The sequence below is a fragment of the Melospiza melodia genome, chromosome 1 (assembly GCF_035770615.1).
Source record: "Melospiza melodia melodia isolate bMelMel2 chromosome 1, bMelMel2.pri, whole genome shotgun sequence".
Classification (NCBI taxonomy): domain Eukaryota; kingdom Metazoa; phylum Chordata; class Aves; order Passeriformes; family Passerellidae; genus Melospiza; species Melospiza melodia.
This window is the reverse complement of record NC_086194.1, coordinates 168,421,860-168,436,559: the sequence shown is the minus strand read 5'-3', so window position 1 is coordinate 168,436,559 and position 14,700 is coordinate 168,421,860. Positions and strand designations below refer to the sequence as shown.

General features: G+C 42.5%; 1 protein-coding gene across 1 annotated transcript in view; it reads left to right on the top strand.

The window, feature by feature from the left end:
- Window positions 1-14,700, top strand: part of COL22A1 (collagen type XXII alpha 1 chain) — a 232,096-nt gene that overhangs the window by 92,909 nt on the left and 124,487 nt on the right. The window contains exons 7-12 of the mRNA XM_063174607.1: window positions 1,259-1,534; window positions 2,548-2,628; window positions 3,237-3,350; window positions 3,798-3,842; window positions 7,832-7,885; window positions 8,606-8,641. Of these exons, the coding sequence (XP_063030677.1) occupies window positions 1,259-1,534; window positions 2,548-2,628; window positions 3,237-3,350; window positions 3,798-3,842; window positions 7,832-7,885; window positions 8,606-8,641 (606 nt within the window). The remainder of the gene's footprint in view (window positions 1-1,258; window positions 1,535-2,547; window positions 2,629-3,236; window positions 3,351-3,797; window positions 3,843-7,831; window positions 7,886-8,605; window positions 8,642-14,700) is intronic.

Here is a 14,700-nt window from a genome sequence, read left to right as displayed (position 1 = left end):
AGCTGCAGGGAGAAGTTGGGTCAGAGGTGGAGTCAGACTACCCTGGGCTGCTCACATCACTCACAGCTCAGGGCCAAGGTGGCCCTGCAGCTCATGGGCACACCATTCCTGGCTCTGCCTGCTCCAATCCCTGCTGCTGACTGGCTTTGATAAAAGAAGACACCAATTTGTAAATTAACTCAAAGTTGCATGTCTTCAAACACCTATTTTTGCCTGCTCTGTAGCTTGCAGTACAGACGTTGGGGTGTAGTTTTCTGTCCAAAGCAACTGAAATAAAAGTGTGGGCAGTGCCATAGCTCAGCAGACTGGTTTCACTGGTTTCATATGAGGTATTTTTTCCATATCCCATGGGACACCTGAGGACATGTGATGGGAGTAAAGAGCCTGCTGGGAGGCAGTGGAGGAGAACTTGGGGTAGAGGGATCCAAACCAGGTTCAGCTTTGGGGAAATGCCTTTGCGTGGTGTCCATGACCTGCACCACCACCCAGCCATGGCACTAGGTGGCCTGTGCTGAAACCATGCCAAGGGTTGTACTCACACGAGGAGGCTTTAGCTGCTTGTGTGAAATAGGAGTCTCATAAGAGAATAGCCAGATCTCATAAGCTCTTGGAGATCTATTTCACACCCAAGGTAGCTCAGCTACCTTAGAAGGCACAAAATCAGCAGGATGGCTTTTGTGGCAGTGTTGGGAACAAAAAGATTTTAATAAAAGGCAAAATAACAAACTCTTTCCAGAGAAAAACCAATTTAGGTGCAAGAGGCCTTCCTGCCCCTGGTAAAACACCCCACAAAAGCGATTAGTTTCTATGTTCTCTTCTTTTTCTAGTAAATTGCCCAGGTGGGACTTTTTGGCTCTTGTCCAATTAGCTATCCTTAAGTTTGAGGTGAAGTCCACTAGGTCTTATGAGATGCTTAATCGAGGAGAGAAACTTCTAAGCTCATAGAGGGACAAAAGATTGTTTTGTCACTTTGTCAACAGAGGGCACATTCCTATAGTCCTATAGTCCTATAGTTGTGGGTCTGCCCCGAAGCCTGTGGAGCCCCATCTTATTTACCAGCCCAAGTAAATGAGAGCAATTATTCACTGAGCCCAAGTAGGCTCCTTTTCCATATCCCCCACAAAATTCCATCCTCTGCTCTTCGCTTTCTCACCGCAGCCGGTGCCACCCCTGGCTTGGGGCTGTGGGTGCTGATGGAAAGCAGTCAGGAGGAAGGAGGAGGCTTTGTGTCTCAGCAGACCCCCCTGTTTGCTCGCAGGTGTCCATCAGGCTGGATGGGGAGAACAAGGCTCTGGAGTACAACGCCGTGGGGCTCACCAGGGACGCCGTCAGGGTGGTGTTCCGCAACGCGCGCGTCAGCGACCTGTTCGACCGCGGCTGGCACAAAATCGCCCTCAGCATCCAGGCCAAGGCTGTCTCCCTGTACATAGACTGCAAGCTGGTCCAGGTGCTGCCCATTGAGGACAGGGAGAACATTGACATTCAAGGAAAGACTGTGATTGGCAAACGCTTGTATGACAGCGTCCCCATTGATGTAAGTACTGCGCTTGCTGGTTAGAGCTGGGTGGAGGCTCAGCTTTGGGTTTGCAGCCTGTGAATGAGGGGGGTTGTGTTGTAACTGACCCTTTTCCTGAGGCAACATTGCTGAAATGGGACCAGTGTTACATAGCTAAGACAGATTGGCACCCTATGATGCACAGCATTTGCTGTATTTTTATGTGATACTATATCTCCAAAATAGGGATTAAAAATGAGAAATTTATTTCGTATTTCTGTCTAGTCACAGAATGTGCTACAGTTAGAAGCAAAACCAAAATTGTACACAAATATCATCAAACTGGGTACTGACGAACACAGAATAAGTCTTCATCTGATCTTGGCATTATGAATGTTTCTACAGGTGATAAAAAGAGTTGGAGGGAAAAAGAAAACTTGTTAATTCAAAAGAGTTGTGATATATTCTCCATTCCTCAGATATTAAATGACCCCTAGTACAAACAAACCAAAGTCAAGACACACACGCTGATTGTCCAGCAGCAGTGTTACCCTGGTATAATTTATGTGTGATAGTTTGGTATTTCAGACTTATATAATCTTTCTTGGCTGTGCAAAATGGATGGAACATGCATATCAAATGTGTTCATAGCATTTCTCACGCAGGAATAAATGGTCAGAAGATGCAAGGCACAACAGGAGGAAAATAGACTTTGTGTCTAGATGAAATTCTAGGAAGGATAGACGTGGCCAGGATATGTCTTCTCAGACAGAAGTTTGGCCAGAACATGGGGATTTGTACAAAAACCTGGACCAGAATCTGAATAGACATTTTCAAAGTCTTATTATCTCAGCTCCTGTAGCATGCTGAGGTATTGGTCTATTATTGATAGGGAGAGATAGAGATTGACTACAGGATCCACAGGACCGCTCTGAAGTTTGCACCATCTGTTTTTTGTTTGTGTTTGCCTGCTCTTGTTGTGTCCAAGCAAAAGGACACAGGGTCTTTAATAATTCACTGTGTCTGAGATGCTGCCTCCCTTTGTCTCCCAGTTTGATCTTCAGAGGATGGTGATTTACTGTGACTCCAGGCACGCCGAGCTGGAGACCTGCTGCGACATTCCCTCTGGACCAGTAAGCTCCTTTTTGTCATTTATTCATTTTCACATGAACACTTTCCACTGAAATCTATTACATAAACCAGGGAATATGTGGCAGTGTGGGATTATAATTTTTGTTTAATAAGGGTGATTGAAACCTAACTGTGTAATTGGCAGTGTAGCAGCTCAGAGGAGGGCCACTGCAGAGGGATGAGTATGAGGAATTTGAAGTTTCCAAGTTCCTCTTTCCTTGTCAAACTGTCAGGGGAAACAAAACCCCAAAGTGATGATTGAACAACAGAAATGCAGCATGAAATATTCAACATGTTTCCCACTGGCTTTATTTGGAAACAGCTAATACCAGTGCCAGTTGCAGTTTATTTTCCTGTGCCCAACTCTCACTAGAAACCTCCACCCTCCTTTCACTCTTCTCCCCTCAATCTTGGTTAAAGAGGTTCATTGTTCATTTTGCCACATTTTCCCCTTTTGCTTCGATGAATGGCTTTTGTGGGATTTCATTCCTCATGAGGACACCTTTGGCTGTGTGTCACAGTGGTGCCCGTGGGATTTGTCTAAAGTGGGTGGAAGGGGAAGCTTTCCGGCATTTAAGGCTTTGTCCTGACCTTGGGTGTCTGGGTGCAGTGCCAGGTCACGGTCTTGACGGAAGCACCTCCCCTGGAAGTGAGGCCCACTGTTGGCAGTGAGCAAGTTGGACATCTCAAGATTTTCAACTGCTCCTGTCCTCCTGGACAAAAGGTGAGCGCTGAGATGAGAGTGTTTCATTTGGGATGTCTATAGAGGTAAAGGAAGTTTCCCCAGTGTTTTCTCTTTGCCTAATTCAGTGATTCTGGTCATGCTGGTAGTCCTGGTTGCAACATTGAAAACAAAGTGATTATTCTTATCTAGTTCAGTTATTTGATCCTTCTTCAAATAAAATTAAACAGATTATGAAGGTAAATGTGGCCACATTGAAAAAAATCTCATGGCTTTTGAAAGGAACGTGCTTGCTTTCTCTGGCTCTGACTGGGACCTCTGAGAAACCAGCTTCATTGTCATTGCTCCTGAGGGCATGTCAGCTTTATTATCTTCTCTGCTTAAACCTGAAAACATTTTTGTTGTCCTCCTGTCATCCTAGGATCAGGCCCCTTGCTTGAATATAAAATGAGAAGATAAGTTTGATTAATCATGTATTTTTTATCTTAGGGGGAGAGGGGTCCACTTGGCTTTGAAGGTCCCAAGGGTCAAAAGGTCAGTAATACATCCTAGTTCATTTGGTTAATAAAAACAGCAACAGCTAAACAATTTCAGAGTAAATTGAGGATTTGAAGATTGTGAGAAATGAGAGTCAATTTAGTATATGATTAAGTTCAGACAGTTTTGGATGAGCCTGGGACTGCAGAAGTTTTTTGTGATCTTGTATCTTTCATTTACGCTTGCATTTAGGCTTCTCTTTTGCTGCTTTACATCATTCTTAGAGTAAATGTGTTGCAAAATCCTTTCCTGTAGCTTCTAACCTGTCATTTTTGCAAGTTACTGTTATTCACTAGGTCATGCACAGCTTCCATGGCAGGTCACCTGAAACAGAGGTGCTGCTGCCATGCTGTGCCTTTCTCACAGTGATACACGTGCATAATTGAGGTAGCAGCCTTCCAGTCACACTTCAGAAAGTTTCTTGAGACTAAGGGTAAAGGATCAGTCTCAATCTTTTATCCTTAGCAAGACTGCCTGAGTCATGATGTTAAATATAGGCCACTTCCCCCAGTACTCTTCTTCCTAGATAAAAGGGTAGGAGAGTGGTTGTGATGTCTGCTTCAAGCTTCACAGTGCAGCCTTTCTATTACCCTGCCTGTTCTGCAGGCCTCTCTGATATACATGTGTGTGCATTCAGCACAAACACATTTTCCTTCTGTGCCTGGTTACAGAGAGAGCCATGAGGCAATAGACTCAAAGTAAGGGCTTGTAAGAGTCACAACATGGCAGGAGAGGTGAAAGCTGGTGGTGTTGGTGGCTCCCAGTTTTACTATCTGTGAAAAGATGTTTAGGGGAAAAGTTATATTCAAAAATATTTTCATCTGAATTGGTTCTGCAGATTGAGTCTCTGAATTTATACCTGTTTGGTGAATAACTGAGTAGCATCCCACCAAAAGTCACTCGGTTATTATGAAAGACTGTGGGAGGGGAAATGAATAATCTCTGGGTTTTGGAGGGTCAAACACCTTCAGAGATGTGCTGTCTTTTGGCAAAGCTTGGTCTGCTGTCTGCAGAGAGAAGTTTTGGGGATAAGAATATGCCTTTTGGAGGCTGGGATGAAAGAACATGGGCTCATTACTGCTCAAATGTGCAGACAAAGGCTCCTTATGCCTCCATATAAAGATATATAGGAGCTTTCTATTTTAGTCCATGACAGCTTCAATAGTGATGGGCTATTTTAAGGAACAGCAAAGCCATGGCTGTTGTGAGGAGGTTGCAGAAAAGACAATGGTGATAATGACAAAAGGGCCCTGCAGCAAGATCCCATTGTCTTCCCCTGCTTTGCCAAGGTCTGTGTGCTGCTGAGGGTGCCTCAGTGTCTCACATGGGTCAGTACTGGGTGCAGGACACACTGGTGGATGCAGAGGAGTGTGTCTACAAGAACAGCATCAGGGCTTTCTGGAACAGACCCCAAAAGGACTGTCCCACTCCTGCAGATGCGAGCGACTTTGCCCTGGCTGTGGCGGTTTTGAGATTTGTACACAGACAAGGCAGGACTGTGTAACAGTCTCAAGGACCTGGGGAAGATGCCATTTAAATATAGGATCTGACAACAATTTACTGTAAATATGATGATTTGAGACAAATTATTTAGCTTCTCTATCTGCTAAATAAGGCAAGTTGTATGTTTATCTCCCATCTTGCAAAGATGTTGAGATTCAATAACAAATACCACTCTTGACAGCAGTTCTTACATTGCTATTGGCAAGGACCAGCTTGTCACAGTCCTTGCTCCATGTTCAAAGATAAATTTTAGCTCTCCTCCTCTCTCTCTGCAACATTACTGAGCTACCTGGGCTAAAATCCTACCCTTGGCAAGGAATTTAGTGCTTATTTGCAGCTTGCCAACATTACCACCTGGTATTTATTAGAGAAAGATGAAGATAATGTGATTCTGATCTTCTCTAAGCTTTCAAAGGCTGGGAGAAACAGGAGAGCTTGCAGTTATCAAAAAAAGTGGAAAATATTTCTGGGAGATAAACACCTCTGCCTCAATGACCCACACTGCCAAAGTGAGGGTAATGCATGGAGACACAGCTGATGTGTTTTGGAATGAGATATGGTAAAGAACTGTATTGGGAAATAGCTAGGCAGGAAATAGCTGTGGCAGAACTGGCTCATATGTCTGAGGCTGGGTCCTATTGATAAATTTTAGATGCTAATGACAACCCAGTCTGATTTATTTTCCTTCCACAGTCCCTCTGCAGGCTGTGTTGTTTGCAGGCAGCCAGGATGGCTGCTTGGGGCACTGGGCTGATGATCAACAGGCTGCTTCTCTCTTCCAGCACTGCTATTGATCCAAGAGTAGACAAAATCCTTGCTCTGTGAGAGGTGCTTTTATCCACAAAGAAATTACAAGTCTTACCTACCATTGTGAAGTTTGTGAAGTCCAGTTTATTTAGACAAGCTCTAGCAGGATGTATCTTTTCCTCCAAATTAGAAAGTGACTTAAAAGAGATGGTCACATAAAATTTTTTGTGAATTTTACCACAGCCTTCTTAATTGACAATGACATAGTTTTTGTGTATGTGCTACTTGCTCTGTGAGTTTTCTTTCTTTCAGCAAAAAAAAAAAAAAACAAAGCAGAAAGGTTAAAGAAAGAAACTTTTATATTTTCTGTGCTTTCAAAAGCATTTCTTCACCTAGGGAAAAGAAAGGATGATCCTGGCAAATGTTTTCAGTTCCTGGTGTTGCTAAGCAGATTTTTTTGAGGGGGCAGAGATCAGGATAAATTCGATAGAGACACAAAATTAAACCCTGCTGTGCTCCCTGTGGGGAGATATGGGGAGAGCAGAGGCCATCAGACATATTGATGCTCTGGTTCTGGAGGGTCCTGCTCCAGGTCTGAGACTTTTCCAGCTTGATTTTAAGTCTGTACTGACGTCACAGTGCACAAATAGGTGAGCACATTGCATTTGTAAGTGAGAGATGGGGTGCCCAGCACAGCACGTTTCTGGTTTGTACATTTTGGGTGAGAATCGGGAAGGAGCTGGGCAGAGTGTGTGGGCAGAGCCTTCTGCTCCCCAGCAGCTCCCAGTGCTGCAGGAATTGAAGGAACTGGTGGCAGCACAGCACAGAGCCTTAAACTAGTCCAAGTAGTGGATATATCCCCCACTGGTCTCCTTCCTCTAGTTTTGAGAGGGCAGAGAAGTGTGTGAAAATTATTTACAGGGATTTTTTCTGCAGTTGCTGGGTTTGGCACCATTTTAAGTTCTGTATTTGATAAATATTTATGAAATTTTGGATCTTTGATTCTTTGTCCCCTTTACTCTGTCCTTTTTAGGAGAAAAGTAAAGAAAAAGTTTTGCTTGGTGTTTGATTGACCATTTCTCTCTTTTCCTCCCTGTGTATGTCCTTCTCCAGTTATAACTTTTCCAACCATCATAACTTGTATCTTTTCCATTGTCTCTTTTCTATGTTACTTTCCCTCTCTTCCATTGGAACAAGCAGGAATAATGACTCTGTGTGTTGCACACTTGTGGGAGGGAGAGAAAGGTTAGCTGATTCTGAAAATTTAGTGAAAATTTAGACTGAAAACAAGGGGCTTGGATTACAAAATAAAAAAAAAAAAAAAACTCTAAAATCTTAACAATATTTTCAGGTTAGTTTTTGCGCATTTTTGGCATGTACCCTCGAGGTCTTCTGCAAAGCACCTTTGCAAATATTTCCTCTCTTAATAAAAAATAAGGGCATTTGAAGTACTTCACAGGAGAAAACTCTCTGCCTTGCCAGTGCACTCCAAAGGCTTCTACCAGTATTTTCACATGAAAAATAAAAGGGAAAATAAATCTGAAAACTTGGATGTTTACAAGACATGCAATTAGGTACACCCAGTCCTTAGGGCAGGAGCTGAAATCTTGGCTGTAGAGACTGGTGGAACCAAAAGTGTCCATTATTTCAGTCAAACCCTTGTTGCATCACTTTCCTTCTATGTCTAAGAAAGGAATGAATTAACTATGTGATATTAACACATTTTCTGTTTCAAGGGAGAAAGAGGCATCCCAGGGCTTCCTGGACTCCGAGGAGAAAAAGGAGAGTCAGTAAGTAAGAAATACCCAATGATTTTGCTAAAGGAAATGCAAATGTGAGTAGTTGTTTTCTCCTTCATGGTGAGAACCTGTTCACAGCATTGGGTGCCCAATCCCAGGAGGAGCCTGATCTCCCTGGCACTCACTGGCCTCTCTTGGAGAGGGGCAGATGAAGGTTTCATCCCTGGGTAGAGCTGATAACTGACTTAATACTGACCTTCTAATTAAATATGGAACTTGGATGCACTTGATTACCACAGCTGGGGGACAATATGAGGCAACTGAGCACAAAGAAGATGCAAATCTCTCTTGACTTTTTACATTCAGATGACCAAGACACAGCCTCCCCCAGCTGTAATTAATGCAAATGCCAGGCTGAGATTTTAGGCAAAAAAATCTTTAACCCTATGTAAACTTCATTCCAGTAAGTGTTGTTGGCAACTTCACATTTGGAAATGTAACATCATGCTCTTCCATGAATAAAAAATAAGATGTTTTTCTGGCTGCAGTAGGAGAATTTGGGATAAGTTTTTAGTTTAATTTTTCACTGAATTATTATGCCCAAAGAAAATTGCTTTCCCTACAGTAGTTTTGAAGTGACTTGTATGTCTATATATAAAGAGAGATAGATCTTGGATGCATAACAAGGAGAATATGAAATACGTATCTGTAGTGTTGTTTGATGCCCTTGTTCTGAAAATTACATTTTTAGCTCTTTTTTTTCATTTCTAGGGCAAAGCCTATGGCATAGGAGAGAAAGGAGAAAAGGTAAGATCTAATCCTTCACTGGCCCAACAAATGAATTGCTTGCTGTTGCCTGATGTAGTTCAGAGGTTGCTTTTGGAGTGCATAGGATACAAAAGATGTTGGAATTTTGTAGGGAACCTTTATGTCTCCTTCTGCAGACAAGCTTTAGAGTGTTCATTGCTTTCTCCCCTTCATGTTGTTTGAGTTTCTTTGTGCATTGAGCATGGAAAATCTGATCAAATTCAAATCATAATCTTTCCTTTGTATAAGCAGCAGTGAGTTCGTGGAGGATAATGCACAAAAGAAATTGGCTGGAAGGATGAAAAACAGAAAGAAAGCATAATTTTGAGTTTATTGAATTTTTCAGCAGGATTAAATTTGGCTTATGAGAAGTCTGTCATAGTCTTTCTTCCAATTGGATCTGTTCATTAATAAACTAAATGAAAAAAAGCTGGAATATTTTTTTACTTCTAATATTAGGCAGGACAGAGTAATAAGACTTGGAGGACTTAAAACTGAGGATACGGAATAACCGCTGAAAATTTCTGTATTATCTATCTTGGAAAACTCTTTCATTGGTGATCAACAGTGGGAAACAATTAGCAGGACTGGATTAATTTACATTTTAAAAAGATGGTGATTTCAAGGCAATATTGGCTACAAACTTTCTATTCTGCACAAAAAAAAAAAGTCCAATGCCTAGACTTCAGAAGAGAATGAGCTCTTTCTGTCTGTAGCTCTGTATCACACCTGGCTGAGGGTGTTTTCCTTACGATCAAAGGGAAATTTCAAGTTGCAAGGAACAATGGGAAAAGATTGACAGGATAGGAGACGAACATATTAAGGAAGAAGTCAAGGTTTGTGTTGAAAATGAGATAAGGAATCTGTTGAGATGTTTTTCAGGGAATTTGTGGCTACTCAATTGCTCAGAGAATTTCAATCTATTGGATTGTGATTGTAAAGGAAGAATGCTGCACTAGAGAGAACATGGCATTTATGCCCATTGCAGCTTCGCATTTGCTCTTTCTATGGTTATGATATATTGATTGTATATAGTGGTAATTCATCATGTGAAATTACAATCGAAATGCCAGTTGCTCATGGCAGGAAATTTTATTGAGCCAGGCTAGAAACATGGGGGCCATAAAAACCACATCTCTGCATTCATTTGCCTGCAGTCCTCCCACTGACAGACACAATTTAGCCTTTGAGACTCAGGATTCAACCTTTGGAAACCAGCTCGTGTTTGTCAGGTGGTGAGAGCCAGCAGTGTGGTGGGAAACATAATGTTTATGGTATTAGTTCTGCTGTAGTTGAAGCAAGTTCTTGTTTTCTTCTGTTTTGAACTCTACAGAAAAATGTCAGAAAATATATTTATCTCTGTATTATTTTCATGCATAAACAAATAGGTTTGCAGGTCTGGAGGGGGAAAAATAGAGAGATGTCACAGTATGAGCAGAACTTCTTCAGCTGGAGTAGCCAAACATCATTGAGTGTCCAAAGAAATGTGTAGGCTTTGGAGGATGCTGAGTTTATGGTCAGCTTGTTGTGCTTATTTGGTACCTCTGCCAGCTGAGGCAGTTCTCATCTGTTCAGGGAGGGTTTATGGGACCCAGGGTGTTTGTGCCCCATGTAACCCAATGGCTCAGTGTCACTGCTGTTCCTGGTGCAGGGCAAAGATTTATCAGCTGTATGCTGCTTGCTTGATTAAAGAGAGCCTCAGGATATAGAATCATAAAATCATGGACTATCTCAGGTTGGAAGGAATCCATATGGATTATCTAATTCAACTCCTTGCTCCTTTCAGGACTAAAACTAAACTGTGTAACTAAGAGCACAATCCAGATGCTTCTTGAGTTCTGACAGGCTTGGTGCTGTGACCATGTCCCTGTACAGTCTGTTCCAGTGCCCAAGAAATAGCCAGAACCACAGGGAGCAGGGCTGCAAGTGCCTGCAATGCCAGTTACCATCAAAGTAGAATAACCTATGAAATTAAAACCTTCCCAGAGAGGAGAACACCTGGAAGGAGAGGATTCAGGTGTTTCCTTTGTTTGCCTGCTGCTCCACAATGGATGCACGAGCAGGAATTCTTGTTTCTTTCTCACTTTGGCTGTGACAGGTTTGTTTCCTTGATTTATATGGGTATGAGCCAGTGCTGGAAAGCTGGATCAGAGATGCTGGACTTCACTAACAGCTGCAGTCCGTGTGGTTGTTGCCATGCATGTGCTATGGGATCCTTTAAAAGGATGAGGCTCACATCCTAAATGTTGATGGAACAAAGTGGTCTCACCTTTGAAAAGACCGAGATGACAAGATTAAAATCACCCCCTTATTACAGACTTGCTCTCCAGCTGTGCCAGTGCCAAACACCTGTCAGACCATGCTGTTGCCAAGTACTGTTTGTATGGCATTTATGTGAGGTCTGAGGCATTTGTCAGAGGGAAAATCCTGTGCTTTTCCAGAAGGACAGGAGAGGTACTGGCCTTGCTTCTCCAGGTCATCACCTTAGTTATATCACCAAGTTAAAGCCAAAAGGATGCTTGTATTAGCATATATAACATGTCGAGCACATCATTAGTGGCAAACCCCGAGATAATAGCAGCTGTGGCTGAAAACCTAATTCATGTTGACATGAGAACTTGTGTAACTTTTGTACCCAGGAAACTCATGGTTCAAGCAGCAGCCTGGCATGTTCTGCCAGGCCTAAATAGCTCAGAATGATAGAGGATGCTTTTTTTTTTGTACAGAAACATGCATATGCAGCCAAGTTATTGTACACAGATATAAAAAAAAAAAATATAATGCATCTACAGGTGCCCATGTAAACCACTCTCAAGTGGATTTCCTGGAGAGGTGGGATTCACCTATTGCTGCTCTGTGTTGGATCTTAAATATCCATTGTTTACTGTCATCTTTCAGCCCATGGAGTTCTTAATCCCTTTCACCTTAGATGTAGTCTGTCATATTTCTGCTCATAAATCTGTGTCCCTTTACTGTGTGTTCATACACTTTTGCAAATGCTTCTGTTGCTGGACAAATGTGGACAAATATCCAATTCTGTAGCCTCATCACCATGAAAAGGAATGCTTTAGCTTTATTCTGGAGGTTATTCAAGTGGCTATCTGCTAAACCAGAAGGGCTGATTCTGGAAGGGTTATACCTCACATCTCAAATCCCTATTGATTCAAGAGGAGCAGGGGCAGGAGGAGCAGCTGGAGAGCATTTCTGAGGACCATTCAAGCAAAAGGGGGTTTCAGTAACTCGATCAAAGTCAGAGAATTCATGTCTGACAAGGGAGGTTCTGTAGAGCATGAGGTCTGCATTCCTGGGGCACAGCCATCCACATCACGAGCCAGCCCTCCCAATGCCTCCATGCAAAATTTAACTGGGAGGCTCTCAAAAACTTCTGCCTTTGTCTTGCAAAGGACTGAGCATTATGCAGTGGTGCTGAGACACCCTTCCAGCATCCCAAAGGCCAAGAGCACTGAAAAGGTTCTGCAGGCAGGAAAGTGCTTGGAAATGTTATGACTTTAGGGGGAGCAAGACACAAATCTGTCAAACTTTGAGTGGTATGGAGATATTAGCGGGAAATTTTCACCCTTTCTTCTGTTATAAAACTGAAGGGAAGGCAAACTAAGCTACCTTTCTAGCAAGTTTAAAATTAACAAAATGAAGTTGCTTTTCATCCAGCAGGTATTCAAACACCTCTTTGCAGACTGTTCTGGATGTTAAAGTTTTGTGTTTTAAACAGTGCATATGAGTTAATTAGAGAGAGACATCTGTAAGCCTCTAGTGAGTACAAAGACATTTTCTTCTTCAGGATGTCAGTGGAGCTCTGCAAAATGTAATTGGTGACAGGACAGGTCTGAGAGGTCTCCCATGAGGAGAACTGAGGCAGATGGGCCAGGAGCTCACTGCACCTTTGTTTTGACTGCTGATAGCTATTCTTAGACTTTGTATAACTCTTGAATATTCCTAACACCTACGTTGCCCAGAAAGAGACAGAAATTTCCATAGTATGCTCAGGGCTTAGACCAACACTATTCACAGCTGTTGAAGAAGAGCAGGAAGCATGAAAAAGGTGTCATGACACAAGTGGATCAAATGATGACTACCATGATTTTTCCACAAGAAACTAATTAATCAGAGGAAAAAACTCTAAGCATGAGCACCCATCTTTCGCAGAGGTGGTGGGTGAAGGTTTCATTATGTTTTGCACTGAGACTTCCTTCACTAATGAGTTTCCAAGAGTATCCAGGCTTTCCTTTTGTGCTTTATCTATTTTCCTTCATGCTAATACTCACACAGGCAGCAATGAATATGAGAAACAACTGTAGTAGATAAAGTCTATATTCTCCTAGCATTTTTTTTCATGCTAATAACTCTGATAAAAACGCAGAAGGACTATTATAGTATTTCTAAGGAGAATAAAATCTCTGAAGTGTCTTGGCTTATTAGAGATGCAGTGACTGCAAGGCCAAGCATAGAAAGGAAAAGCAGGCAGATAGTTCAGGCTCTGGGCTAGACTGTGGGACATCCAGACTTGGAACTTGGCTCTAATGACCTTGAGCAGAGCAGCTATTTTTTGTTCCCCCAAAATTAAGCTGAAGAGCCTTTTTCCCTCCAGCTCTGTATCTTTTGCCCACTAGATCCTTCTAACAGAGGCTTTGCTTCATCTTCCCTTCTCTTCCAAATTGGAGTTATTGCCATTTTTAGGGCTTCTGGAAAAGCTGTGGAAATCTGCTCTGTTAGATACAGTGTCTCCACACACAGCCCTGTGCTCTGTCTGCCCAGAGGCAGCTGAATATACCAAAGGCCTGACCTGAAAGCCCTGTTGCTTTTTTACGCCTGTGCTGTGCTGTCAGCAGGACTTGCCAAATGAGCATGAGCTCTGTGCCTTTAGATCAGCATCCAGCAACCTGGGACACAAGAAAATGAGTGCAGTTCTGCCTGCAAAAATTGCTGCAAGCCGGTTCAATGGAGAAAGAGAGCTTTCATCTGTGTATTTTTAAGGGATGCATTTTGGGACCAGGAGGATGGTGTGTGTGATTTACTGGCAGGTAAAGCTCACACTGGCAGGTAAGGCTCAGGCTGGCAATGATAATTTAGATCCAAGGGCCAGAGGTGAAAGCTTGAAAACATCTTCAGTACAAAGGAGGGGAAGCAACCAGCTTGAACATATAATAGCAGGATGTGTTGTCTGAGCTCTTAAATGATGTGGGGCCTAAGCTCACATGAACCAAGAAATAGTCTTTATTCCTGCAACTTCCAAAAAAATATCACTTCAACAGAAATGTATGTCCTTTTCATTGCTGAAATGGTGAGCCCAGCAGGGAGGATGCTCCAGTGAGGTTAAAGACCTTGCTTGGGCTGCTGTGGTGTTCAGGCAGTGTCACCAGATCCCCAAACTCACCAATGCCACCCGGTTTACCCAGGTCTGGAGAGCTGAAGGGTTTCCCCAGAGACGCTAAGGCAGAAGCAGGCTGCAGGAACCTTGGTATATCAGCATCCATGCTGGCTCCTTCAGTGAGCACTTCTTGACAGTAACAAAATGGAAAAACATTGCCAAGTTTAGAGATAACATTGAGTTGAAATTTGAAGACAAAACAAAACCCCAATGCCCTGTCACTGATGTTCCCTGGAGACAGTGGTTATGGAAACGTTGCCTCCTCAGGGTTGAGTTCTCATCTTCTTAGTGCTCAGGTCTTCTTATTTTATTGCAGAACAATAGGTAATGTGAGTAAAACTGACCAGGTAAGGCAAAGTGAAAGCACAATCTGCAGGAATTTTTTATATATATGTTTTGGGGTTTTTTTTGTTTTTTTTTTTAGTTTGTTTTGGTTTTTTTGGCGCTGGAACTGTTCTTTGGCTCAGGAACTATTCATAGCCACTGAGTGCTGGTTAAGAGCACTTAACCTCTCAGTCCAGCACTTAAACATGTGTATAATATTACCTCATCTACTACATAAGGCTGTCATGCAGTTCACTGGAGTTTTTAATATCTGTGATTTCTTCTCAGAATCCTCATATTAAAAGATGAGTTCTAGTAAAGTTACTATCTGCCTTCGTCAGTATGTTCT